At 50.3% G+C, this 27,776-nt stretch overlaps 1 protein-coding gene across 1 annotated transcript in view; it reads right to left on the bottom strand.

Annotated features, from left to right (window-relative positions):
- LRP4 (LDL receptor related protein 4) overlaps positions 1 to 26,101 on the bottom strand; it is a 61,086-nt gene extending 34,985 nt beyond the window's left edge. The window contains exons 1-13 of the mRNA XM_025357168.1: positions 25,810 to 26,101; positions 10,131 to 10,277; positions 7,388 to 7,504; positions 6,990 to 7,103; positions 6,514 to 6,630; positions 6,031 to 6,159; positions 5,683 to 5,802; positions 4,854 to 4,979; positions 4,195 to 4,320; positions 3,869 to 4,003; positions 3,157 to 3,282; positions 2,582 to 2,812; positions 941 to 1,097 (exon numbers count right to left, since the gene is read on the bottom strand). Of these exons, the coding sequence (XP_025212953.1) occupies positions 941 to 1,097; positions 2,582 to 2,812; positions 3,157 to 3,282; positions 3,869 to 4,003; positions 4,195 to 4,320; positions 4,854 to 4,979; positions 5,683 to 5,802; positions 6,031 to 6,159; positions 6,514 to 6,630; positions 6,990 to 7,103; positions 7,388 to 7,504; positions 10,131 to 10,277; positions 25,810 to 25,861 (1,697 nt within the window). The 5' untranslated portion in view covers positions 25,862 to 26,101. The remainder of the gene's footprint in view (positions 1 to 940; positions 1,098 to 2,581; positions 2,813 to 3,156; positions 3,283 to 3,868; positions 4,004 to 4,194; positions 4,321 to 4,853; positions 4,980 to 5,682; positions 5,803 to 6,030; positions 6,160 to 6,513; positions 6,631 to 6,989; positions 7,104 to 7,387; positions 7,505 to 10,130; positions 10,278 to 25,809) is intronic.
- Between the last annotated feature and the right edge of the window lie 1,675 nt (positions 26,102 to 27,776).

Here is a 27,776-nt window from a genome sequence, read left to right as displayed (position 1 = left end):
ATCCTTGCACCTCAACCTCCCAAGTAGCTGGGACTACAGCCATGCACCCACTAAGCCAGGCTAATTTAAAAAAAATTTTTTGTAGAGATGAGGCCACACTATGTCACCCAGGCTGGTCTTGAACTCCTGGACTCAAGTGATCCTCCTACCTGGGTCTCCAAAAGTACTGGAATTACAGGTGTGAGCCACCGTGCCCGGCCCCTCTATTAATTTTTAGGCAATAATAATTAATTACAATTCTTATGAATTACTAATAACTTAATTTGTATTAATTAGGTCAACCTTATGAGCTAATAATAAAAATACTAAACACCTACAACTTATCTAATGTGTATTATATGCAATTTAAAATGCATCACCTCATTTAATCTTCACACAACTATGACGGAAGTATTTTTTTAATCGCCAATTTAGAAATGAGTAAACAAGGCAGACAGAGATTAACTGGCCCAAGGCCACATAGCCAGTTACTACAGAGCCAGGATCCAGACTCAAGTGTGTGGGGGACAGGGCCCATGTTATTAACATAACATCACACCTTTTTTTTTTTTTTTTTTGAGACAGAGTCTCGCTCTGTCGCCCAGGCTGGAGTGCAGTGGCGCAATCTCAGCTCACTGTAACCTGCGCCTCCTGGGTTCAAACGACTCTCCTGCCTCGGCCTCCTGAGTAGCTGTGATTACAAGCACCCGCCACCATGCCTGGCTAATTTTTGTATTTTGCAGAGACGGGGTTTCACCATGTTGGCCAGGCTAGTCTCGAACTCCTGACCTCAGGTGATCTGCCCGCCTCGGCCTCCCAAAGTGCTGGGATTACAGGCATGAGCCACCAGGCCCAGCTACACCACACTTTGAAGATGTACCCCCAGAGCATCTAGTCCGGTAGCCTGGGAGCTGTCCCGAGAAGTTGCAAGAGAGATTCAGCAGCCTGAGATACAACTTACCCCTCCATGGGATGCAAGGCAATGGCCCGGGGCTTCTCCAGGTTCTGCCACAGCAGCACCTTCCGGTGGGCCCCGTCCAGATTGGCCACCTCAATCCTTGAGGTGCCTGAGTCGGTCCAGTAGAGTTTGTCATGGACCCAATCCACAGCCAGGCCCCCTGGTGAGAAGCAGCACAAAAAATGTCAAGGAGTCAACCCAGGCTCCCCTTTCCCATAGTAACAAGAGCAAACTCTTACAGGAAGCAATTTCTTGGGCCAGGCACTATTGTCATCATTTTAGATACATGAATTCATTTAAGCATCACAACTCTGTGAGCTAGATACTGTAATTTCCATGAGGATGAGGAAAGTGAGGCACAGAAAAGTCAAGTAACTGTCCAAGGGCATGCACTTCCTCCTCACAGCCAACCATACCTCACTTCCTGAATTCTGTCTCCCTGACGCATTCCCAGGGTCCCCCACTGCTCTGACCCTGGGGTTTGTAAATTGTCATCTAGGGTTTTGCAGAGGCATTTCAGAAATTCTCTAAGCATTTGAGTCCAATGTGCTTGATACCAAATTAGAATTTGACCACTTCACCTGTTTGTAAAATAGTCTGAGATTGCCAAGTGAGCTGTTTCTGTGGTTTGTTTGTTTGTTTGTTTGTTTGTTTTGAGATGGAGTCTCACTCCCATTGCGCAGGCTGGAGTGCAGTGGCACGATCTTGGCTCACTGCAACCTCCACCTCCTGGATTCAAGCGTTTCTCCTTCCTTAGCCTGCCAAGTAGTTGGAATTACAGGTGTGTGCCACCACGCCTGGCTAACTTTTGTATTTTTAATAGAGACGGGGTTTCGCCATGTTGGCCAGGCTGGTCTCAAACTCCTGACCTCAGGTTATCCACCTGCTTCAGCCTCCCAAAGTGCTGGGATTACAGGCGTGAGCCACCACTCCTGGCCTGCTTTTTTTTTTTTTTCCTTTGAGACGGAGTTTTGCTCTTGTTGCCTAGGCTGGAGTGCAATGGCACGATCTTGGCTCTCCACAACCTCTGCTTCCCGAGTTTAAGCAATTCTCCTGCCTCAGCCTCCTGAGTAGCTGGGATTACAGGCATGCGCCACCATGCCCAGCTAACTTTTGTATTTTTAGTAGAGATGTGGTTTCTCCATGTCAGTCAGGCTGGTCTCGAACTCCCAACCTCAGATGATCTGCCAACCTCGGCCTCCCAAAGTGCTGGGATTACAGGCGTGAGCCACCGCACCTGGCCTATTTTTTTAAAATCTATAAAACATTTTGATATACTTATCCAGGTCAATCTGAATATTCTTAATACTAAGCAATTGAAACAAAACTCAGAAATAAACTAGATGCAAAGGCTGATAGAGAACTCTGTCATCCATCAATCTGATTCCCCTCCCATGATTACAACCACCAACGTGCTCTGATTATTCTCACTGACTGAGTTCAATCATAAGCAAATGTTATATTTGAACCTATAAAATTGATATATATTAACAAATGTTTTCTATATTAGAGCTCCAGCTGAGATTTCCCTGGAAGAAAAAGATGTGCTGCTGCCTAAGGTTTGCAAACCACTGGCCTGCTCCTCCCACCGTTGCTGCGCATGTGGCATGGCTCTGCCCCTCTCCATGGGGGCTCATTCCCTACCTGGGCTCTCCAGCCCAGTAGACACAACCTCCTCCACGTTGCTGCCGTTGAGGTTGGCACGGAGGATCCGGTCCAGGGTGACGTCTGACCAGAAGACAAGCTCGCGGCGGTGGTGGAAATCAAGGGCAATGGCGTTCTCCAGGTTGTTAAGCAGCAGCGTGTACTCAGAGCGGTGCGGCAGCACCTGCCGGATGTCAATGCGATTGGCGAACAGCAGCACAGGCTCTGGCCCTGGGACACAGTATAAACATGGGGTCCCCACTGGGTTTCAGAGCCGCCCCTGATACCCATCAGCAGGTCTTCAGCTGACTGATAGAGCCATGTGCCCACAAGGGCATGCCCCAGGCTGTCAGCATCAGTACCAGAAGAGTAGCAACCCTTAAACTATACTCCTCCACCCCTCCCCACCCCACTCCACCACGGCAGCTTTTCTTGGGGCTCAGAATGCAACTGTTGCTCCGTTTTACTGCGATGGAAATCTCTCTACCTCTCTGCAAATCCCTGAGCACCAGAGCACTTGGCCTTCCTCCATGCTCAGCCCTCTGCCCACCCAGCCAAGTGTCAACAGCCCTTACCCAGAGCCTTGCAGCTGCGCCGGTCGGGCCGTAGTTCATAGCCTGTTTCGCACCAGCACTGGAAAGCCCCTTCGCTGTTGGTGCAACCCTGGCTGCAATACCCCTCGTCGGCACACTCATTCACATCTGGGAACACCAGGCACGTCAAGAGATCTCCCTTCTGTCGTCCTCCCACCCCCGCGCCCAGGCTGCCGAGCTGCTTTTCTGCCCACATCCCCATCTATTTTCCAGGCCTAGTGGGAAGGTTGTCTAAGAAATAGTTAAGGGCGGCTGGGCATGGTGGCACACACTTATCGTCCCAGCTACTTGGGAGGCTGAGGCAGGAGAATTGCTTGAACCCAGGAGGCGGAGGCAGCTGTGAGCCGAGATTGCACCACTGAACTCCAGCCTGGGTGACAGAGCAAGACTCTATCTCAAAAAAAAAAAAAAAAAAAAAAAAGAAATGGTTAAGGGCTTTAAGGTCATGCAGACCTGGGCTGGAATCCCAACTCTGCTGCTCACCAGCTGTGTGGCCTTTGGTAAGCTACTTATCATCTCTGTGCTTCAGTTTCCCCATCTGTGAAATGGGAAGGATGATCCCCACCTCCTAGGGTTATTGTGAGGATGAAATGAGGTCACAGCCTTCACATGCCTGACCCATAGGAAACACAGCTGCCTGTCTGCTGCCCCTGCTCAGAACCCCGACTCTGCTGCAAACCAGGCCTCAGCTCACCTTGGCACGTGTGCCCATCCTCTGTGAGCCGGTAGCCTGTGTGGCAGGTACACTGCACTGCCCCTCGCACCATCTGGCACTTCTGGGCACAGCCACCGTTGTTAACATTGCAGTTCTCCTCACCCGTCCGGGGCCCTGTGCCAGCCAAGCCAGAGTTGGGAGTTGAGCCCAGAATCCTCCCCCAGACAGCCAGCTTGGCATTCCACCTGGACCGGGAACAACAGCTCCCAAAGCTGCAAGAGTCCTGAGGGAGGATTCCCTTTGAACCCTATGGGTGGGGTTCGGCCACAAACCATGGGCCAGGTCTGCCCACTGGGGACACTCACGGCAATTCTGCTGTGGGCTTTCGTCGCTGTTGTCACCACAGTCGTTGACCCCATTGCACAGCTTCCTCTGCCCAATGCAGCGCCCATTCCAACACAGGAACTGGTCCGAGGCACACTGGGGGCTTCCTAGGGAGAGGGAGGGTCAGGTCACAGCAAGGCAGGGCTTGGGTCAACAAAGAGATGGGAGTCTGTCATTTTCTAGGGTAAGCTGGAGACAGATGAGACTCAAGGTGGGAGGGTGAGGGTCCTGGGCAGGAAGCAGCTCAGACAGGGCTGGCTGAATGTCTGCATTCGCTTTCTCCCCAGGACACCACAGTGGGATGGTGAGGAATATGGAACAGAATGAAAAACTACATCCACATGCTCAGTACTGGGTATGGCCAGGGGAGCACCCATGGGGGCTGCCAGATGGAAGGTAGTCCTTCCTCAGTAGACCAGAGCTAAAGGCACTGGCTGTGTGTGAGTTAGAATAGGAGTGGCAATTGAAACTCGCAGCTCTGATACCGTGCTCCAGGCCATAAGGCCACAGTTTAATGGTGCACCTGGATTTTACACTGGTAAACCTCAACCCGACTGGAAAGACAGCAATAACACCCTCTTTTCCACCCTTCCACCCCAACTATAGGCTAAGGGTTCTGGGGCACCCCGGGAGACACCACCTGTATTCTCACAGTTCTCTTCATCGCTATTGTCCGCACAGTCGTCCTCCCCATCACAGCGCCAGGACAGGCGGACGCAGCGGCCTGAGCGACAGCGGAACTGTTCTGCTGTACACATGGAGGTGGCTGGGCAAAGCAAAGGCCTAATGAAAGGTGGGCCCCATTTCAGCCTGAAATTCTCCCTGCTACCCAAAGCTGCAGCTTATGTCAGTACCCATGCCACTCTTGACACCAGGATCACAGCTGGTCTATATGGCGTCTTTGTGTGAATCAGAAAAAGGTATCCTTTCCTCAAGACACTTTACTGCCATCTGCTGGAAAACTGCCATGATGAGTATATAAATCTATTATGTGACTGGCTTCCCTTTGAACATATTGCCTCTGCACAGTGCACGACCTACACAACTGTACATGGTGGTCTTACCCAGTGTCTTCAAGATTTATGGGTAATGGCCTCTTTGTCTTTTTTTTTTTTGAGATGTCATCTCACTCTGTCACCTAAGCTGGAGTGCAGGGATGCTGTCTTGGCTCACTGCAACCCCTGCCTCCTGGCTTCAAGCGATTCTCCTGCCTCAGCCTCCCGAGTAGCTGGGATTACAGGTATCCGCCACCACACCTGGCTAAGTTTTGTATTTTTAGTAGAGATGGGGTTTAACCATGTGGCCCAGGTTGGTCTCGAACTCCTGACCTCAGGTGATCCACCCCCCTCGGCCTCCCAAAGTGCTGGGATTATAGGCGTGAGCCACCGTGCCTAGCTGGTAGGGGCCTCTTTGGCTCCACAGGCCTTCTCCTTAGTTCAAGCCCAGCCTAATTCCATTCCCCCACTCACTGCAGTTGCGCTCATCAGACTGGTCATCACAGTCCGCGTCACCATCGCAGCGCCAGCCTGCATTGATGCACAGGCCGCTGTCACACATGAACTCCCCAGAGCGGCAGGGCTGGTGGGAGGCTAGGGAAACATGAGACTTCTGTCTCTAGCCAGTCTGTGCACAGTGTCCCATGGCAGACTAGAAGGCCACAGTCCCAGAATCCCAGTTCCTCCATCTCTTCCCAAGAGGAACCAGAAAATCCAGAAACTCCTCTCTGAACTCCTGCCCCAGCTGGCACCTGTGCCCTGCCACCCGAGGAGTTCTTCCCAGCCTGGCCTCCCCGCCTCCCAGCTGGCCGGAGCACTCACAGCAGTCAGACTCGTCCGACCAGTCTCCGCAGTCATCGTCGCCATCGCAGTGGTAGATATCGAGGATACAGCGGCCATAGGCACACTGGAACTCCTCCAGGTTGCAGGGGGGTGCTGGCACTGCTGAGGCTGGAAGGAAGGCAGGGGTGGGGAGGGGCACACACTCAGGCCTGGATGAAGGAGAGGGGCCCTGATTCCTCAAGCAGGCAGGATGTTCAGGCAGGAGAGCTTTTTCAAGCGAGATGCAACCAGGTTTCATCTGGGACAGCCCTTATAGACGCCCATATTCAGGTGGACCAAAGGGAGCCTTCCTTTCCCACCTGGGGAACTTGGTCCCTCCCTAGCTCAGCCCAGGAGGAGCTGCTGCTGAGGCACCCATGCTCCTTGCCCTTGGTATATGCACCCCTCAGCCTCACCCTTAGCCCATGGGCAGAACCATGCGCCCTCATCCAACCCAACAGCCTGAGGTCTGGGGCCACTCACGACAGCTCTCCTCATCAGAGCCATCTTTGCAGTCGGTGTCACCGTCGCAGTACCAGTGCTCAGCAATGCAGCTTCCGTCACTGCAGCGGAACTCCTTGTCGGAGCACTTGCGCATGTCTGGGGGATGCGATGGGACAGCAGTTCTGAGAGGGCCCCACAGGCAACCCTCTCACCCTCTTCTCTGACTCCCCAACCTCACTGGCTTTGGCGGGTCTGACCCAGGCCCTGAAAGGCACCCCAGAGTCAGTGCAGACACTCCGTGAAGAACGGAGGCCCTGGAGAGACTGGGCCTCAGCCTCCAGGTCCACAGTTTCTCCGGGGTCTGAGCGGCTCTGCTCCCTCTGCCTTCCTCTAGCTGCTCCAGATATCTGGGCAGTTCAAGGTTTGGCAGTGCTGGGGCCATTGCTGCTATCTCTTCCTATGGCCAGGCCACCCACTGGCCACCGTGTCTGCCTCCCCCCATTGGGGCCACCCACCACACTGCTCATCGCTGTTGTCACCACAGTCATTGTCACCATCGCAGTGCCACAGACTCCGGATGCAGTAGCCGTTCTGGCAAGGAAACTCATCCTCCTCACACTCCCGGGGGGCTGTGGACACAGGACAGTCAGGCTGCTGCAGGCAGTGGGGGTCTGGTGCCTGGAAGCCTGACTTAAAGCCCTCTGGAGCAGTCAAGTAGCTCCAGTGCTGCCCCGAGGGCTCCGAAGGAGGAGGCTGCCTCTCAGCAGCTTATCTGACTGCGAGAGGAAGTAAAAGGACAGGACCAAGTGCTGAAAACACAAGGGTCCATGTGGACCTGGGGCATCGCTTTCTGATTGAAAATCCTTTCCCAATAGAACTCAATGGAGTCCGTCCAGCCCCTGCCAACACTCACGACAGTCCTGCTCATCCGAGTCATCCTCACAGTCGTTGTCCCCGTCACACACCCAGGAGCGGCGGATGCACTTGCCATTGTCACAGTGAAAGTCGAGAGGGGAACAGGTAGGTAGCACTGAATCCCAGGAAAAGGAAGGAAAAGTCGATCAACCTGGTATACTTAGTCAGGCTCAACTAGGCCAGATAGCCTTTTACTCCAAATTCCCTTGTCTTTTTTGTTTTCCTTTTTTGAGACCGAGTCTCACTCTGTCGCCCAGGATGGAGTACAGTGGCGTAATCTCGGCTCACTGCAACCTCTGCCTCCTGGTTCAGGCGATTCTGACTCAGCTTCCTGAGTAGCTGGGATTACAGGCATGCTTCACCACACCCGGGGGAGGTTTTTTTTTGTTTTTTGTTTTTTTGTTGTTGTTGTATTTTTTGCATTTTAGTAGAGACAGGGTTTCATCATGTTGGCCAGGCTGGTCTCGAACCCCTGACCTCAGGTGATCTTCCTGCCTCAGCCTCCTGAGTAGCTGGGATTACAGGCATGCTTTACCACACCCAGGGAGTTTTTGTTTTGTTTTGTTTTGTTGTTTGCATTTTTAGTAGAGACAGGGTTTCGTCATGTTGGCCAGGCTGGTCTCGATCCCCTGACCTCAGGTGATCTTCCTGCCTCAGCCTCCCGAGTAGCTGGGATTACAGGCATGCTTTTCCATACCCGGGGAGTTTTGTTTTTTTTTTTTTTTTTTTGAGACAGAGTCTCACTCTGTCACCCAGGCTGGAGTGCAGTGGTGTGATCTCAGCTCACTGCAACCTCCACCTCCTGGGTTCAAGGAATTCTCATGCCTCAGCCTCCCGAGTAGCTGGTGTTACAGGTGCCCACCACCACGTCTGGCTTTTTTTTAATTTTTAAAATTTTTTTGGATTTTTATTAGAGACAGGTTTTTGCCATGTTGGCCAGGCTGGTCTCGAACTCCTGGACTCAAGAGATCCACCTGCCTCGGCCTCCCAACATGTTAGGATTACAGGTGTGAGCCACCACGCCCAGCCCCCTTGTCTGTTTTATAGTCCTTCCTTACTGACTCCTAGGCTCATCCCCAGCTGATGGAGAAGCTTAGCAGAAACTACAGCTAAGAGATTCAGAAGGGAATTGTGGTGAAGGGTTCACAGGGCAGGGGAAGAAGAATAACCCAAAGAACTCACAGGCACTAAGAAAGCATAAGAAAAACATGAGCAAGAGAAAGAAGCGCTTTTTTCCCCTCTTTTCGTCTTGTTAAATGATTGACACACCTGGGCTCAATTTCCAGTTAATTACGTAGCACTCTGAGCAAGTCATTTACCCTCTCTGAGCTGACGTCTTTTTGGCTGTACAATGGGGATAATTATACCCAGTTCATAGAGGCCTTTTGATATAATGCCTATGAAAATGCTACATGAAAGTGAAGCATTTATCATCAACACAATTAGCTGAACTGGTTAGGGTTAATGAGGTCCAGGTTGTACCTCCGTTCCCATTAGACTAATTAGCCAGCCTCAGACATAGATGTCACAATTAGGTCAGAGATTGCACCTCTAATCCAGACAACTAGCTTAGCAGGGATATTTCTATATATCCAAGACAGGTCACCCTGGCCAACTGTGCAGATGTTACCGTGCTAGGGGAAAAGGGACATTTAAAGAAAATATAAAATTCCTTCGTTTTTTTTAAACGGAGTCTCGCTCTGTTGCCCAATCTGGAGTGCAATGGCACAATCTCGGCTCACTGCAAGCTCCACCTCCCGGGTTCACGTCATTCTCCTGCCTCAGCCTCCCAAGTAGATGGGACTACAGGCGCCCGCCACCATGCCTGGCTAATTGTTTTGTATTTTTAGTAGAGATGGGGTTTCACTGTGTTAGCCAGGATGGTCTCGATTTCCTGACCTCGTGATCTGCCGGCCTAAGCCTCCCAAAGTGCTGGGATTACAGGCGTGAGCCACCATGCCCAGCCTAAGAAAATACAAGATTTCTTACAAAGTTTATATTACTAAGAAAGGTGTGACCAGGTGTGGTAGTTCATGCCTGTAATCCCAGCACTTTGGGAGGCTGAGGTGGCTGGATTGAAGTCAGGAGTTCGAGAACAGCCTGGCCAAAATGTTGAAACCTCATCTCTACTAAAAGTATATAAAATTAGCTGGGCATGGTGGCACATGCCTGTAGTCCCAGCTACTCGGGAGGCTGAGGCAGGAGAATCACTTGAACCTGGGAGGTGGAGGTTGCAGTGAGCCAAGATCACGCCCCTGCACTCCAGCCTGGGCCACAGAATGAGACCCTGTCTCAAAAAAAAAAAAAAAAAAGTGAAAAAAAGGCTTTATTGTACAAAATACCAAAATAAGAAACATAGAAATAATCAATATTTGTGTATAGTATATAAATTTTAAAATGCACAAATATGCGGTACCTATACACAAACATATGCACATAAATACAGAGAGACCTATTTAAAGAAACTCCCTGTTGTTTCAAGTGTGTTCTCTTCTTTTATACTTGTTTTCAAGTTTGTTTTCTTGGACATACATGCATGAACCAACAAAAAGAAACACAGGAGAGTTAGAGCCATATAGAGTGAAGAAACTACCCAAATGTCAGTATCTATTAAGCTTGCAAGAGACCAACTCTCTGAGTCCAACACAGTTGATGCCGAGAACCCTCCATCAGCCTTGTCCTTGCCCCCTACCCCCGGGTCCCTCTCCACCACCTCCCACTGCCTCTGGGGAGGTACTTACTACATCCGTCCTCATCGCTGTGGTCCCCGCAGTCGTTGTCTCCATCACACTGCCACTGGGCAGGGATGCAGGTACACTCGCCAAGAGCACTCACTGCACATGTGAAGTGGCTCCGACCACAAGCACACTCGGGGCTGCTGGCCAGGCCTGGGCAGAGGGAAGAGGAATCAGTGAGGGCTCAGCTCCCACTCAACCAAAGCCCATTCCAAGGGGAAGGTAGAGGGGCCTAGTTAAGGGGCACTGTCACCGGGAGAGTCACAGTGACACTTCAAGGGAGATGCAGGCGGTAAAACCATGCCTACTCCAGGGCATAAACAATCCAGAAGATACCCTCTGACTTTGGGCTTACAAAGAGTCCAGGTGACCCCCTCTATGACAGGGCTTTTTTGCATAGCACCTCTAAGGGCCCAGAGACAGATGATGCCACCTAGGCTAGGCACAGTGGCTCATACCTGTATCACAGCACTTTGAGGGGCTGAGATTGGAGGATTGATTGAGCCCAGAAGTTCGAGACTAGCCTGGGCAACATAGTGAGACCTTGTTTCTACAAAAAACTAAAAAATTAGCTGGGGGTAGTGGCATGTGCCTGTAGTCCCAACTACTTGGGAGGCTGAGGTGGGAGGATTGCTTGAGCCTGGGAGGTCAAGGCTGCAGTGAGCTATGATCACACCACTGCACTCCAGCTGGTGCAACAGAGCAAGACCTTGTCTCAAAAAAGAAAAAAAAAAAAACAACCCAAAATAACAAATAATGCCACTCAGAGGTTTGGTGCTCTTGAAGAAAAGGAACAAGGGACAGAAGGGGTGATGTTGAGAGGTTTCCATATCCTTCTCACCAAAACTAGGTTGAGATACGGATGCTCTGCCTCTGTCCTGGACCAGACCCTGGGATGTTGGCCAGGGAGGGCAAGAACTAATGGTGTAATTAAAATGCTGGAGCCTCTTTAAGATAAGGAATCCACACAGGGGAGCAGGAAGCAGGGTGGGCTGCTATGAGTCCCCAAGGCCACCTCAGGGCAGAGGAACTGGGACCTGCCAGGGCCTTTCTGTCTGTGGCACAGGCCACAGCCTTGAGGAAGGCTGGCAGATGCAGCCCCTCCCCCGGCTTCAGTAGCACGCAGCTGGGCTTCCCTATTGAGCATCGAGCTATCTGCCTGGCCAAGTCCCATGACCGGCTGCTGTGCCCCCTCCCCAGCGTGCCCAGCAGGATGCCCTGGGATGGCGTGTGAATGGCTCAGTGCCCTGCTCCAGCCTCAGCTGGAACAAAGGGTTCTGCCAGGGTCACTCTCCCCCCTCCCAGCATTCATCCAACCCGCTGGGCTGCTCTGCTCGCAGCTGGGGAAGGAGGGGGCCGCAGTGCATGGCTCATCTCTCCCGCTTCCTTTCTTCTCCTCTTCCTCCCCTCAGCTGGGCCCTGCCCTCAGTCTGGGCTGAAACACAGAAGGAGTCAGCTCGAAATTGTCACCCTTCCTCCTATACTCTGTACCTGGTCCAGCTTTTCTCTCTCAGCTCATCTCCTTGATGTACATCCTTGTCTCACATTACAATTCCTTGGCCTAGTCTAGGGCTCAGGGCCTGGGATAAAAAGGTGTGCTGCCATGCCCTCCAAAAGCAGGGAGAGAGCTCTAGAACTTTCCCTCTCCATTTCAACCCCAAGAGTAAGTGTGAGCATAAGGTAGAACTTCCTAGCCTGCGAAGGATGGATGGATGGATGGATGGATGGATGGATGGATGGATGGATGGACAGACAGATGGATAGACAGATGGATGGATGAATGGATGGATGGATGGCTGCCTGGCTGGCTTTTGGGATCTGTGAATCCCTGATGCTACAGGTATAATGTACGTTTCTGTGTAAGGAATCACAGCTTTCACCAGATTCTCAACTGAGGCCTGGCCCTCTCCCTCCACATGCTATGGGAATCAGCTGCCCTAGAAAAGATGCGGGATTGGGCTGGGCACGGTGGCTCACGCCTGTAATACCAGCACTTTGAGAGACTGAGGTGGTGGGTCCCTTGAGCATAGCAGTTTTGAGACCAGCCTGGGCAACATGGTGAAACCCTGTCTCTACAGAAAAGAAATTTACAAAAGTTAGCCAGACATGGTGGTGGACGCCTGTACTCTCAGCTACTTGGGAGCCTGATGTGGGAGGATCACTTGAGCCCAGGAGGTTGAGGCTGCAGTGAGCCATGATCTCATCACTGCACTCCAGTCATGGTGACAAAGTGAGACCTTGTCTCAAAAAAAAAAAAAAAAAAAAAAAAGATGCAGGATTTCCTGCGGAAGCCAAGTGAGGTCCAGTTGTGAGGTGCAGTGTCTCTAGACCTCACAGGAAGGCCTTGCTCCAAGCCCAGTGCTCCTGTCTCTTCGGGTCTCTCTGCAAATGCAGGGTAGAGGATTCTTCCCCAGGAAGCACTAAAAGACCCAGCTGCTCCTGCCCCCACTCCATCCTTTCTGGCCTGAGAACTCTGAGAAGGGAGGAGGGCTTTTCTCACTCAGATCCTGGACAACACAGCCTGAGGAACTTCAGTACTATGACGGGCTCAGCACAGCTACAGGCACCCTTTTGGTGAACTCTAGCTGGACTGAACAGCAAAGATGTTTAATCCCACTCCATGTGATGGGGCTCCCCAGTACACAGATCCCCTTCCTGGGGTATCATGGTGAGAAAAAGGATAAGGCTAAATCAGTGGATCTCAACTGGGGATATTTTGTCCCCTGGAGGACATTTAGCAATGTTTGGAGACATTTTTGGTTGTCATGCTTGGTGGTGCTTACTGACATCTGGTGGGTAGAAGCTAGGGATGCTGCTAAAGATTCTATAACTGTATAATTCTACACAGGATTACATGCCTGCAATCCCAGCACTTTGGGAGGCCCAGGTGGGCGGATCACCTGAGGTCAGGAGTTCAAGACCAGCATGGCCAACGTGGTGAAACCCCCATCTCTACTAAAAATACAAACATTAGCCAGGTGTGGTGGTGGGCACCTGTAATCCCAGCTACTTGGGAGGCTTAGGCAGGAGAATCACTTGAACCCCGGAGGCAGAGGTTGCGGTAAGCTGAGATCGTGCCATTTCTCTCCAGCCTGGGCAACAGGAGCGAAACTCTGCCTCAAAAAAAAAAAAAAAAAAAAAAAAAAAAAATTCTATAACGTGCAGACAGGCCCCTGTGACAAAGAATTATCTGGCCCAAAACATCAATAGAGGTTGAGAAATGCTGCTAACCACACACAGTACAGAGTGGGGATGTACCAGAGGGGAGTTCAGGATGAAAGGTGTGATAAGGACAGAGAGGAAGATGGGGCGGGTGGAGGGGGGGAATTGGAGGAGGAGGTTGGGCAGAGGACAATGCACTGGACCTGGAGCAGACAGACGTGGGTTCCATCGACCAGCCAGGTGACCTTGTGCAAGTCACATAGCTCCCTAAGCTTCAGTTTTCTTGTTTGTAAAAAAGCCACAAGGAGCTGAACCTGGTGGCTCACACCTGTAATCCTAGCATTTTGGGAGGCTGAGGTGGGCTTGAGGTCAGGAGTTTGAGACCAGCTTGGCCAACATGGTGAAAACCTGTCTCTACTAAAAATATAAAAATTAGTTGGGCATGGTGGTGCACGCCTGTAGTCCCAGCTACCGGGGAGGCTGAAGCAAAAGAATTGCTTGAATCCCGGAGGCAGAGGTTGCAGTGAGCAGAGATCACGCCACTGCACTGTAGCCTGGGCAACACAGCGAGACTCTGTCTCAAAAAAAAAAAAAAAGCAACAAAGATTAGACAAGAAAATAAAGGTGGAAAAAACTAACCTCGTGCCTTGGCACACCAAAGATGTTCAATAATGGAGGCTGGGGTGTGCGGATGCAGGGGTATGTAGATGTGGGGCCGTGGGGGTTAAATTTTTCCAAAAGGCTTTGATATTAAAAATTGGAGTACCAGAATAGAGCAAGTGTAGAAGAATCCTGGGGCTGCGTGCAAATGAAAAGGCTACTGGTAGGGAAGAACCTTAAGCTCTTTTGTTTCTTTAGGGCCCCACCCCCGCCTTTGGCTGAGTGATAACAGAAGTCCTGAGTTCCCCGCGCAGACTTTAGGAACAAAGCATTCCATCGGTGGGCATCAAGTTAGTTGCAGGCAGTTGAAGGGCCTTGACTTCCTGCATGTCAAATCAACATCTCAGCATCCGCTGCAGTGAAGGGCGGGCAGCCACCGGTCAGGCAAACGCTTGACTTGGGCATTCATACAGTAAACAGACACATTATACTCCAAAAAGCCAGCTCTTCTGGACAACTGCTGTCCCTTTGGGGTCCTCAGAGGTGGAATTCTGCCTTTTCACTCAAGTCCTGGCTGTGATCATAAAGGCAGCTTTTAACCCTTTTTAAGGAAAAGAATGGTGAGTGAAGAAAGAAAACAAATGACTGTGGGTGGCAAAATGCAGCCTTCATTTTAAGAAGTGTTGAATTAGAACACTCTGCTATGCTCTGGCCTTGAAAGCTGCCAGCCGCACTGCAAGCTCCCTTAGCCTCCAGGGGCCTGGGCTCTAGCCCCTCCACCTAATGCGATTCACCATGGAAAAGGTCTCTCTGCAAGGCATCTTTGATCATGAAGCTCTCCAGCTTTTGGGATATATGTTAATGTGCTCATAGGATTTTTCTCTAGAGGTGAACTAAAATCTTACCTTTTACATCTCATCTCTCCCACTCCCGCCACCTTACCAATTTCTCACTGTTTTCATGTAAAGCAAGCTTGTCCAACCTGTGACTTGCATGGCCCAGGACGGCTTTGAATGCGGCCCAACACAAATTTGTAAACTTCCTTAAAACATGAGATTATTTGCGATTTCTTTTTTCCTTAGCTCATCAGCTGTTGTTAATGTTCATGTATTTTATGTGTGGCCCAAGACAATCCTTCTTCCAATGCAGCCCAGGGAAGCCAAAAGACTGGACACCCCGATATAAAGGAAAGAAGGGAAACATCCATCTGGTATACAAGACACCCTAACTCAGTAGCAGACAACAGAGATTCTAGAGTCAGAGAGACGAAGCTTCAAATATTGGTTCTACCACAAATTCTACAACTTTGAGCAAGTTAATCCCTCCAGGCCTCAGTTTCCTCATCCATAAAATGGGAATATGAATAGTTCTACCTCAAAGGGCTTTGTAAAGATTAACCCATATGAACTGCTTAGCACAGGGCTAACACACAGATAAAGCTTCATAATAATACAACCATCATTTTTTTTTTTCCAAGATGGAGTCTTGCTCTGTTGCCCAGGCTGGAGTACAGTGGCGTGATCTTGGCTCACTGCAACCTCCGCCTCCTGGGAAGCAGTTCTCCTGCCTCAGCCTACTGAGTAGCTGGGATTACAGGTGCCCATCAGTGCGCCTGGCCAATTTTTGTAGTTTTAGTAGAGACGGGGATTCACCATGTTGGCCAGGCTGGTCTTGAACTCCTGACCTCATGATCCGCCCACCTCAGCCTCCCAAAGTGCTGGGATTACAGGTGTGAGCCACTGTGCCCGGCGCCATCATTTATTAAACACTTACCAGGTGCCCTCCGAGTACTTTACTAAGTACTTTTCGTATGCGACATCACGGAAGGCTCTCAACAACCCTTGGAGGTGGTAGTGTTATTAGGTTGACGCAAAAGCAATTGTGGTTTTTGCCATTACTTTTAATGACAAAAATCGCAATTACTTTTGCGCCAACCTAATATTATCACCACTTTACAGCTGGGGACAATGAACCACAGAAAGGTTAAGTCTGTAGATAGATTGCACAAGTACTAAGGGTTGAGGCCAGCATTCACACCCAGGCAGGTGATTATACTGCTTCCCAATAAATGGTATTACTCTTGCGAGAATCTCCGAAACCCCAAGGTCAAAAGGGGGAATTTACAACTTCTGGGTCCTTCTCTTTTATGTGTTCTCCAATAGCAAATATGCAGTGAGTTTATGGGTCTCACACAGTGACCTCTTTCTGGTTACTGCTAAGGTAAAGACTTATTTCCCTCGCCTGAAGGTAAAGTAATGAAGCGGGGAAAGTCTGGCATCCCAGCACTTTTGAATCAGCACTGGAGTGTTGTTGGTCCAGGAAGGAACAGTGCTTCTGATAACAAATAATTATACTTTGCAATTTCTCTTTAGTGTGCAAGCTACTTTTGCATATGCACTTGCATTCTCATTGAATCATTACAATAACCCTGAGCAATGACTGCAGGGCCTATTCAACATGTAAGGGCACCTGCTTTGGCCAAGGTCATGAGGTATGTGGGAGAGCCAGGATGGCAGCCCCATTCTGATACTTAAACTAGTATTCTTCTCTTAGTGTGATCTCAGAGTCTGGACTTTCAATAAGCTTTCCAGGTGACACCGATGCACACTCAAGTGTTGAGAGGCGCTGCTCTCCACCATTCCACAGAATGCACAGCTGAAGGTGGACCACACCTGTCATGTGGAGGCACATGGGTAGACCATGACTACACACAGCTACAGAGCAGCTTTTTCAAGTTGAACCAGAGATGAGAAGGCTTAAGGAATGCCCTGTGAGTGTTCTGGAGTCTGGTGGCTACCCCGGTGTGGAAGGTATTAGGATTACAACGAGAAAAGGAGGAATCACCATTCATTTATAATATGCTAAAGCATGTTAGCATATGCCTCTCTCCTTTTATCCACTGGCAGCAGTAAATACAAGTTTGTTGAATGAATGAATGAATGAAACACTCCTTTAAAATCTTATGAAAGCTGGAGTCAAAGGAAAAGGGACTCAGAATATCATAAATAAAAGTAGCTATTTCCTACCTAACCAGTACCCAAGAGAACACGTATCTTTTCCTTTGCAAGGCAGCCTCTTAGTCCTATCCAGGTTTTGTTTACTCCTTTCTCCTACAAGAGTTCTTTCACCAGCTGTATTATCCAGCTGTAAAACGGACACGCCATGACTCTACTTATTTCTGTCCCATGGTCCCTCTTATTCCCCTGATCCCTAGAGGCCAGCTTAACTTGGTTGGTTTGGAAAATCTACCAGGTGCAGTCTTCTCCTCAGTGGGTCGTTTCAAAAGGGACACTATCAGGCACGTGATTACAGGTCCAAGCAAGATCAGCCCTCTCTTGCTACTGTTACATATAGAAAAGAAGTCCTTAATGGTTAGCCTCCAAAGTTATGAGGCAGAAGAACATAATGTTAAGCACACAGGAACAAAACTTCCCAGGATAAAAATCCTGACTCTGCTAGTTCCTAGCTGTCTGACCCTGGGCAGTTATTTAATCTCTTTCTATCTAATTTTCTCATCAGGAAAATTGGGACAATAAAAGCCCATACCTTACAGGGAAGTTATGAGAAATAAATTAGTTAATTCATAAAAAGGACTTAGCATTACTGCCTGGCACATACTATGTGCTCAATAAATAATAGCTCTTGCTATTACTATTAAAGATTTGGCTTACCCCAGAACTGTCACATCCAACCACTCCATGATTAAGACCTGCTATTTTAGGACTTGAGATGTTTGAAAACCCTACCATGTACCAGGCAGCAGTACCACCCCCCATGGGTTAAGTTGGTGGCATGAATAACCACAGTCTTGCTTTACTGCCTTTCTCTGGAAGAGCTTGAGGCACATGGTATCCTTTATCCTTGCCTTTTTTTTTTTTTTTTTTTTTGAGATGGAGTCTTGCTCTGTCACCCAGGCTGGAGTGCAGTGGCACAATCTCAGCTCACTGCAACCTCCGTCTCCCGGGTTCAAGCCATTCTCCTGCCTCAGCCTCCCAGGTAGCTGAGACTACAGGCATGTACCACCACACCCGGCTAACTTTTGTATTTTTAGAGTAGAGACAGGGTTTCTCCATGTTGACCAGGCTGGTCTCGAACTCCTGGCCTCAAGTGAACCGCCTGTCTCGGCCTCCCAAAGCACTGGGATTACAGGCATGAGCCACCACACCCGGCAGATCCTTGGCTAATTTATCACCAACTAATTCTGAGGAGCCAAGGACAGGAGAGAGAATCCAGAACCTAAAGCAATTAAGAAATGGATTTGTTTCCACTGTTGTAAATCAGGAGTAACAACAGTATCTATTTCATAGGGTTGCTAAGAGGTCTAAATGAGATAATACATATGAAGTTCATACTAGACAGCTGTTATTGTTGTTCTTGTTATTTGTACTAATCCCATTATCTTCATCTGGATATGTCCTCTCTCTCAACCCAGTAATGTAGCCAATGCCAGGCTGTCTTGGTATAGATCCTCAAAATTCTACCTGCCCTACCTGGAAGCTGTCAACAGATTTCACAAATCCAACAGGGCTCAAACATGGCTGTGCTCTGTGAAGCGCTGCTCAAAATATTGCTTTCCTCTCCCCCTGCATCTCAAATCAGAAAGTCCACACAGTAACAAACTACATTTGTTTGTGGTTGCTCAGGGAGCAACAAACCACATTTTCTGGAAGCCTTCTAAAGTCTCTCGCTTCTTCTGAGCCCATGAGTTCAAGGCTACAGTGAGCTATGATCATGCCACTGCACTCCAGCCTTGGCAATAGAGTGAGACCCTGTTTTTTTTTAAAAAAAAAAAAAAAAGTAAATAAAGTCTCTCTCCCTCAAAAAGCACCTGAGAAGTAATTCCTTATGCATTGAGACTCCCTGAGAAGGAGATGTCTGAAAACAGAGAGGAGAGGTCAATCCAAGGTGAAATACAGACCTTCCCAACCTAGATCTTCTGGGATAGCCTGGCTTGAAAATATTCTATTTCGAGAGGTAGCATGGGATTGGGGGTTAACAGCTTAGACTCTGGGTTCAAATCCTGGTTCAGTTACTCACTACTTGTATGAGAGCAAACTGGTCTAAGCCTGTTTCCCATCTGTAAGATGGGAATCTGTTTTTTGTTTTTGTTTTTTTGAGATGGAGTCTTGCTCTGTCGCTCAGCCTAGAGAGCAGTGGCACAATCTTGGCTCACTGCAACCTCTGCCTCCCAGGTTCAAGCGATTCTCCCACCTCAGCCTCAGTCTCCTGAGTAGCTGAGACTACGGACATGTGCCACCACATCAGCTAATTTTTGTATTTTTAGTAGACATGGGGTTTCACCATGTTGGCCAGGCTGGTCTCGAACTCCTGACCTCAAGTAATCCACCCACTCCAGCCTCCCAAAGTGCTGAGATTATAGGCGTGAGCCGCCACACCTGGCCAATGTAAGACAGGAATCTAATGGTACCTACCTCATAAGGATATTGTGAGGGATAAATGTGATATCATATACTAAATGCTTATCACAGTGCCAGGGACACAGCAAAGCTCTCAAAAATGCTAACTGCTCCAGAAATATATTTGGATTTTTTAGACCGCATATCCCAGTTTGTAAATCCACACTTCCCACAATTTGCAAAAATTGTCATTGGAGGAGATTATTCCTAGAAGAGCAGAAATTCTCATTTGGGGAAGATACATTGTAGAGTTGTTGGCTTTTACTGGCTTTCAGAGCCTGTAGTTGAAACTTCTTGTTTAAACTGCCCAGGGCCGGAAGGTGGAAAGCCTGGGGCTCCCCTTTCCTATTTGCTAGGCTTGTGGATGTCATAACCTGGCCTGTCCACTTGGTTAGAAGGAGGCTACAGTCAACTCAACAGAGAAGCTGTCTCTTGTACTCATCCATGCTGGCACGTGGTTGCAGGCCAGCTCCAAGGCTGGGGCCACGGGAACATAGGAAGGGAACACTTAGATGGCTACCCCTCCCCACCTCCCCCCAGGCGTGACAGGAAGTGGAGCTGCCGAGCTTGGAGAGATCCCTGGAGGCACTTACAACCTTGCAGCTTCTTTATTTCACATGCTAATCAGGTGTCTCTCCCGATACCCTTCCCTGTACCTGCTTCGCCCTACACCCAGAGGGAGCGTACCTCTCCTGCAAAAAGGCACTGCCTAGAGCCAGGAGCTTCCCAGCTCCAGAAAACCTCCGGCTCCGGTGATAAATTATGCAGCAGCACCTCTGTGTCACTGCCTCTCAGCCAGATGGGAGGTTTGCTCCCAGTCTTTTGTTTCCGGCTCTGCTTGCCGCTCTGATCCTCAGCTCTGCAGCGGTGAGGGGGAGCTCCCATAGGCCAAGTCAGGGCTTGCAGCAAGTCCCAGCTAGGCTTTCCCCAGTTGGGTCCCAGGCAGCGCCCCTGCCCTCCTCTTTCGAACCTGAATGATGGGGGAGTCCTATTCCGCAGGGGAAACAGGGCGTCAGGGAGCGCTAACAGTGAGTCCGCTTATCTGTGAGCCAGCATGGGAATCTACGAGCAGTGAAAGGATGAAGTCTGCTTAGATGGGCGTAAGAGGCGCTCAAGGGCACCTAGGATGTTTGCTTCTTGCTAAATCAAAAATGCACAACAGAAAATGGAGTCAAACGACCGCCAGGAAGCTAGAGAATTGGCTCTTTTTAACAGCTGCTCTTGGTTACGGTCAACTTTCCGCAGCTCCCAAAAACATCACATCACTGGCACCAACTTAAAAAGAAGAAACAAAAGAGACAACAGAGGTCAAACTTTGAGGTGGAGGAGCTGGGGGTTGGGGGCCATTCGGGGCTGGAGACCCACATCAATTAGGCCTGCACACTGACAGGCTTCCTGATTGAAAAGGGTAGCTACGAAGGCTCCATAACAGCCCAGCTCCCAAATTGGGGCAATTACTACCTTATGAGCTCTGGAGCCTGACTCCTTTCTCAGGCCAATGGGAGCGAGGGCTTGGAATTCTAAACTGTTCCAGCTACAAGAGTCCCTGGCCAGCCCCTCTCATCCCATGTCACAGGAATCTTAGGGGGAGAAGTTGCTAGGCTGCATCCCTGACCACTTAAGAAGGGAAGCTCTCAGAGGAAAAGCTCCATTTCCCCAGACCTCTCTCAAGAGAACTAAGGTGACATGAGTTCCCCTAGACTGATGCTATAGCTTAGTAGATCACTTTTCTAGGAGTGGGCACAAGTGGGAACTATGCTTCGGTTCTGTCACGTTTTCAAGGGGAGAAAGAAGGGGCAGATCTTTAAGAGACAAGCAAAAGACCAGCTGCAATGAATGAAGGAGTAAGTCTCAATTTTAGCACGGCACACGGTAGCATAATTATTTACCTGGCTCCCATGTTCTAAAGCCAAGAATCATCTCTGATCCACTTACCTGACTTTGCTTACAGCTTTTATCTAGCTCTATAGTAACACAGTAGTTGCCAAGCTCTGTGCTGCATGGTTTGAACATGCTATTATCTCATGTAAGTTTTATGATATTCCTATGTGATAATTTATTACTACTTTCCTTCCTCTACCCTACTCACCTTTGCAGGTAACAACCCTGAGGTTAAGGGAGATTTTGCACAGGGTCACCAAGAATTGCCAGAGCCAAGATTCAAACCCAGGTCTGTGGGTGCTTCTTAATTACTGAGCTTCGTATACAGTGATTATATTAATGCTTGACATATGTGTGCTTGCTGAATGAATGAACAAGTGAATGGGTGTGGAGCCCAGTTTGAGGAATGCTCCCGATTGTACGAGGAAGAACTCATCCTTGCCAGCTCTAAGCCGGAGTGAGAGTGGCAAACCCATGCAGTCATCAGAACTATTTATAAGGCCAAACTCAGGCTCTGCCAGCTAACCAGTCAGCACTGAGTCTTCCCTGGGACACTGAATCCTCACAGGCTGAGGAGGGGAGGAGGGCTTCCGCTGCTAAAGATGAGATGGCAGTCCAGACATAGTCTGGGGCCCAGATGCCCCATGTCCAGGCAACTGTGACAAAACTCGTGGCTAAGCTGCATCAAGGAATGTAGAGAGACCGTGACTGGAACAGGCTAACAGACCCAGTCGACCAAGGGCACAGACTGTCTCATAATTTTGCCCAATCATAGAAAAGACAAGACTACTTCTTAAAGTAGTCCCTGAATTTCTGTTCCTATTCAGGAACCTTCAGTATTTATTTTTTCTTTAAAGGGGCAGCAACATAAACAATTTCTCCCATTTTCCTTCTAACAGTTAAGACTGGCAGTTAATCAGCAGAAAGAGTGAGCGAAGAGCTATAAAACACTCTGTCTTCTGTGACCTCCTGTGTTCTTTGCTGGCCCAGAAGATGGACATACCCAACGTGCTCTGTATCAGACATGGCCAGACTTGGTTCCCTTGCACCTGTTATTCTTAATACCACGTGCCAGTCCAAAAGATGTTATCTGATATTCATCAGGATACAGAAGAGGAAATCCAAAATCAGTGACAAGCCAAGTATGTTTCACAAGTCCAACAGATCAAGGACAAGGTCACTCAAGCACCATGACAACCATGGTCACGACAACAGCGAGATGGAAAGGAGACCAGTCTCAGCTCAATTGCTCTGCACTTATTCTCAGATACAACCTTCTATCTACCCAAGCACACCTAGGCAGGAAGTTTTAACATTTCCCTTACCTGGATGAGACCTCCAGAACAAACACAGTTTCCACTCTTCCAATGCTTGTCATCTATGCCTTTACTTCAATCTTTTTTTTTTTTTTTTTTTTGAGACTGAGTCTGGCTCTGTCACCCAGGCTGGAGTGCAGTGGCCGGATCTCAGCTCACTGCAAGCTCCGCCTCCCGGGTTTACGCCATTCTCCTGCCTCAGCCTCCGGAGTAGCTGGGACCACAGGCGCCCGCCACCTCGCCCGGCTAGTTTTTTGTATTTTTTAGTAGAGACGGGGTTTCACCGTGTTAGCCAGGATGGTCTCGATCTCCTGACCTTGTGATCCGCCCGTCTCAGCCTCCCAAAGTGCTGGGATTACAGGCTTGAGCCACCGCGCCCGGCCTACTTCAATCTTCAGGATGAAAATGCTAAGGGCTATTACCAGCCATCAAGTTTCCTTCCAAAATCTTTAAGGTTGGAGAGTTATGTGGGTTGAGTCCAAACCAATACGCTCTAGGAAAAGCCCAAAGGACTACCAGCATCCAAATAAGCACCTTAAACTTTGTGTATTTATTGAGATAGAGTCTCACTCTGTTGCCCAGGCTAGAGTGCAGTGGAGCGATCTTGGCTTATTGCAACTTCTGCCTCCCAGGTTCAAGCAATTCTACTGTCTCACCCGTTCAAGTAGCTGGAGACTACAGGCATGTACCACCATGCCCGGCTAATTTTTGTATTTTTACAAAATTACAGGGTTTCGCCATGTTGGCCAGGCTGGTCTTGAACTCCTGGCCTCAAGTGATCTGCTAGTCTCAGCCTCCCAATGTCACCTCAAACTTTAGTGTCTTTAATTCATGCCTTGCTGAGGTCAGGTCTGCCTAATGGATCTACTCTACATTTATCACAACTACTGTCTCCCTGAGCCCCTGGAATTGTCAGTACAAAAGATGTGTTGGTGGTATTTTTGGTTGTTTTTTTTCGTTGTGCTGGTTCCAGGCTCTGAAACTGCTCAATCTCACTGGTGAACTGTGAATCTGACCCCTCCAGACCGCCGAGGGTGGCTCAGTATCAGGCCAGGTGGTGTGCATACCTTCACCCCACTGCCTACCCTTACAAGCATGTGCACATAAAGCTTTCCATGCTTAGACATTTCTATTAAACTTTTTTCCTTAAAAAGAAACCTGGGCTGGACACTGTGGCTCACACCTGTAATATCAGCACTTTGGGAGGCTGAGGCAGGTGGATCGCTTGAGTCCAGGAGTTGGAGACCAGCCTTGGCAACATGGTGAAACCCCATCTCTAGAAAAAAACCCAAAAATTTGTAGGGTGCGGTGGTGCATGCCTGTAGTCCCAGTTACTCAGGAGGCTGAGATGACAAGATCACTTGAGCTTGGGAGGTCGAGGTTGTAGTGAGCTATGATTGCCCCACTGCACTCCAGCCTGGACAACAGAGTGACACCCTCTCCAAAAAAAAAAAAAAAAGAAGCCTAAAAGAGTTACCACGAATCCTCCCATTCTTTTTCTGTGAAACATTAGACATACGCAGTTCTCTCCCCCCATTCTCACCCCCTTCCTCTATGCACATGTAATATTTGCAGCGTTGACAGCTCTGGAGCAGTAAAATCTTCTTGGCCAGTCTCAGCCCGGAACCTTCCAGCTCCCCCTTCCCTAGGGCAGAAGGCGACAATCTCCTCTCTGGCTTTGTTGGTATCCGTTTTAACCCTAATTTTTTTTTTTTCCCAGTGCCTTGCCATTTCCCTTGATCTTTTTCAAAACTTCCTCCAGGGGGCCGAGAGGAAAGTTCCATCCCCTTCCCTTGCAACCCGAAGGGGGAAACCCCCCAAAAAGCAAAGCTGTCCCTTTAAGGGGCCCATGTGGTGGGAAGAACAGCTACATTCCTACCCCAGTAGGGCCGCTGTCCCAACACGCCAAAGAGGCTACAAATAACCATCCAGGAGAGAGCCGGGGAGGGGAGAGCGCAGAGCGGAGCGGAACGTGGGCCGGCCAGGCTACCGCTCCTCAGAGAGAAAGGGCTCAGTCCGGGCTGGAGAGGACACGGAAAAAGCCCCTGAAAACCCACAGGTAGTTTAAATAACATACATGAAAACTCTGTTTTGGATTTGGGAGGTAAACCAATCTTTAAAACGAGTGCCCAGACATCTCCACGCCCTGCCAGGCAAGTTCCGAAATCTGCACTGACTTTTTCCACACGAGCTGTCCTACGTGAAAGAAAGAACCGGTGCAAGGCCAGGCAGGATCTGCAGACCCCTTCATTCTGAGCCCCAGCTCCCTACATCGGGGCTGCGAGGAAAATGGGGAGCCTCGGAACTCCCGCCACGATGAATAGCGATGGGTGAATAGGGCTGGGGTTCAAAGATCAAAGTTCTTTGATCTCTGGGCACAAACTAGAGGCAGCTGCTCAATCACGGGGTGCACCCAGGGTCGTTAAGAGGCCGCGGAGAAGCCGATTCCACCGGAGCCCTAGTCACACACAACAGGCGGTATGGGCACCAAGGAGTCCTGCTGCAGCCGTCCAGCTCCCCTGAGGGCCCGGACCCCGCCGCGCGGGCCGGGAGGTTGCTTTCTGGGGTTCAGGGATACCCGCCCCCTGCCCCCCTGCCCCGGCCAGGGCAGATCTGCGGGAGCCTTCCAGCAGTTTTTCCCCCTATATTTCTCCTCTTCCCCCTTTCCAACCACCTCCCCTGGGGACGATCCAGGGCTGGAAGTTGACTGGCCGCAGCCAAGAGAGGGACCCCGAAACACCGCCAAGGGGAGATGCTGCCAGCAAACAGTGTCCCAGAGTCCCTTGGTGGGAGCAAGACCTGGAGTCCGGGAATTGTTCTCCAAGTAGAGGAATCCCGGTGCCCAAGTACTCAGATTCCACCGGGGCCCTTCTCCGCAACCCGCCCGAGCCCCCAGCCCCAGGAAGGAGAGCTATTTACAATTTATGGGTTTAGCGACCCTCTTCGCCCGCCTCCCTTTCTTCGCACGCATTCATTCGCACCAAGGACACAGAGCCCCCGTCCTAACCTTAAAGGGAAGCAGCCCCCGCTCTTAAAAGAGCAGTGAGGGAGGGCGAGCAAACGAACGCCCCGGACCTTACCCGCGCCCCGGCCCAGACCCGAGCCCGCTGGAGCGCCTCCGCTGATGCCCCCGCTAGGGCTGCTGGAGCGGGGCCGCTCCGGGTCCACTCCCCAGCACACAGCCCCAGGGCCACGGCTAGGAGCGAGGGCGAGGGGTCTCAGGCCCCAGCCCGCGCCGTCCGGGTACCGGGAGGGGAGTCCTGCAGCGGCCGGACCCAGGGACAAACTTTCCCGGCGGGCGCCGCTTACCGTGTGCGCAGAGCAGGGCGCCAAGCAGCAGCGCGACCCACTGCCGCCTCATGGTGCCGCCCGCGCCGCCCGCCCGGGGTCCCGCCGACTCCCGCGGGACGGCGCGGCGGAGAAGCCCGCGGAGGGTCCCCGAGGGGGAAGCGTCCCGGGTGCACGGCGGCCTGCGCGCCCCGCAAGTCGCCCTCCGGACGCCGCCGCCTCCTCCAGTGCTGCCAGAGCCGACGCTGCCCCGCCAGGGGACCGGGAGGGGGTGTCCCGGGCCCGGCCGCCCCGCCCCCCGCGCCGCAGCCCCCGCCACCGCCACCGCGCCTGGGCCCGCCCCCAGCGCCGGCCCGGCCCCTTCCCGCCCTCGGCCTCGGCTCCCCGGTCCCCCGACCCCACCCGCCGGCGTCTCCTGCGCGGGGCCCCGCTCCTCCTCAGGCCGCCCCCACATTCCTGGCCCGAGAGAGAGCCCCCTCCCTGTCCCTATTACTACTGCTTGAATGTCCCTAACTTAAAAAAAAAAAAAAATTATCCTAGCGGCAAGTCTCGCCCCCACTCACTCCAGCTCTATGCTTCAGAGGAGCACCTGAGCTGACCCAAGTCGCCTGGAAGTGACCCCGGCCCCCCCTACCCGCCCCAAGTCCAGACTTTATTGATGTCTCCGAATACGCAAGGCTTGCGGATGCATAATCCTCTTGGGTCTTTATTGACATCAAACAACGGACATCAGGGGGCCTGGAGTGCTGTATCTTAACTAGCGTTCTCACTGTCAAAATTCCTTTTCTGAGATTGTCTTCTCCCTCGCCTCCCCCGGTCTAGGCAGCGTTGTTCTTGGGCTAAATAATTCACCGACCCCCTCTTTTCATTCACTCATTTCCTGAGATGGTTGTCTGGGTCCTGTTGCTCCAGCTCAGACGCCCAGATTCGGCCCAGACAGACTTAGTTCCTCCTTGCTGTCTTTGTAAATCACCGTTGTTAGCCTCTTCACCTTCTTTGACTTTGTGATCCCGACAAGGAAGGGAGGGGATCAGGAAAGAAGTCCTCATGGGCAACTGCATTCCCACAAAGCCCTCAGCCTCCTTCCAGCCCCAGTCTGTAGGTCCTTCCCTCAGATTTAACTTTTGATTTACTACATAAAATCATAAACTTGTCTCTAGTCTTCCTTCCTTTTTTGGTCTACTCTCCCTAATGCATATTAATAATACGGGTTAATTTCACCACCTTCCATTTTTCCAGGTTGAATCTTGTTTTGTTCCTTTTGCCCAAATGTCCAACTTTCTGATGGCCCAGTATATCGTTTTTTTCCCTCCCAGCTGACATGCCAGCATTTCCTGGCTTTGGATCGTCTATGGATTTCATTAACTCACTTTCCTCACCAGTAAATACAGTCAGGAAGACCCAAATGCCCCTGTTAGCTGAGGGGAAAGTAATTTGGCATAGTGCAAAGTGGTTATTGGATTTCTCCAAATAGATACATTGACATTTCATCCTTGCTTGTTTTTTTCAATGCTTTCACTTCAAATTACCATCTTTTACCAAAGCTAAGATGAACCGTACTTTGCAACAGCAACAGCAACAACAACAACAAAAAGATGTAAGGTGTTAACTCCTTGTTAGGCAGTAGTTTTCTATATTGTTTTGCCTGAAATTTTTACCCAGATGCAATGTGGTTGAACTAGCATCACCATGGTAACTATTACTGAAGCATTTTCTGGGTGTGTAGTTCTTCTTGCTGACTGAAGGCGGCAGTAGAGTTAGGTCAGGTTTACATGATCTTGGGGCTAGGAAAGACAGTCAACCTTTCTGGCCTCCATCAGGTACCATAGCCTAAAATCCAAGGAGAAAAAAAAAAACGTAAAAAGTAGAGGCTGATTCCTCCGCACCCTCCTTCCTTTTTTTTTTTTTTTTTTTTTTTTTTTTTGGGGGGTTTTTTTCTCTCCCCCCGGCGGAGGGGCTGTGGGCGGGGCCCCCTCCCCTCCACGCCC

The sequence above is a fragment of the Theropithecus gelada genome, chromosome 14 (assembly GCF_003255815.1).
Source record: "Theropithecus gelada isolate Dixy chromosome 14, Tgel_1.0, whole genome shotgun sequence".
Lineage (NCBI taxonomy): Eukaryota > Metazoa > Chordata > Mammalia > Primates > Cercopithecidae > Theropithecus > Theropithecus gelada.
This window is presented reverse-complemented; position numbering and strand designations above follow the sequence as displayed.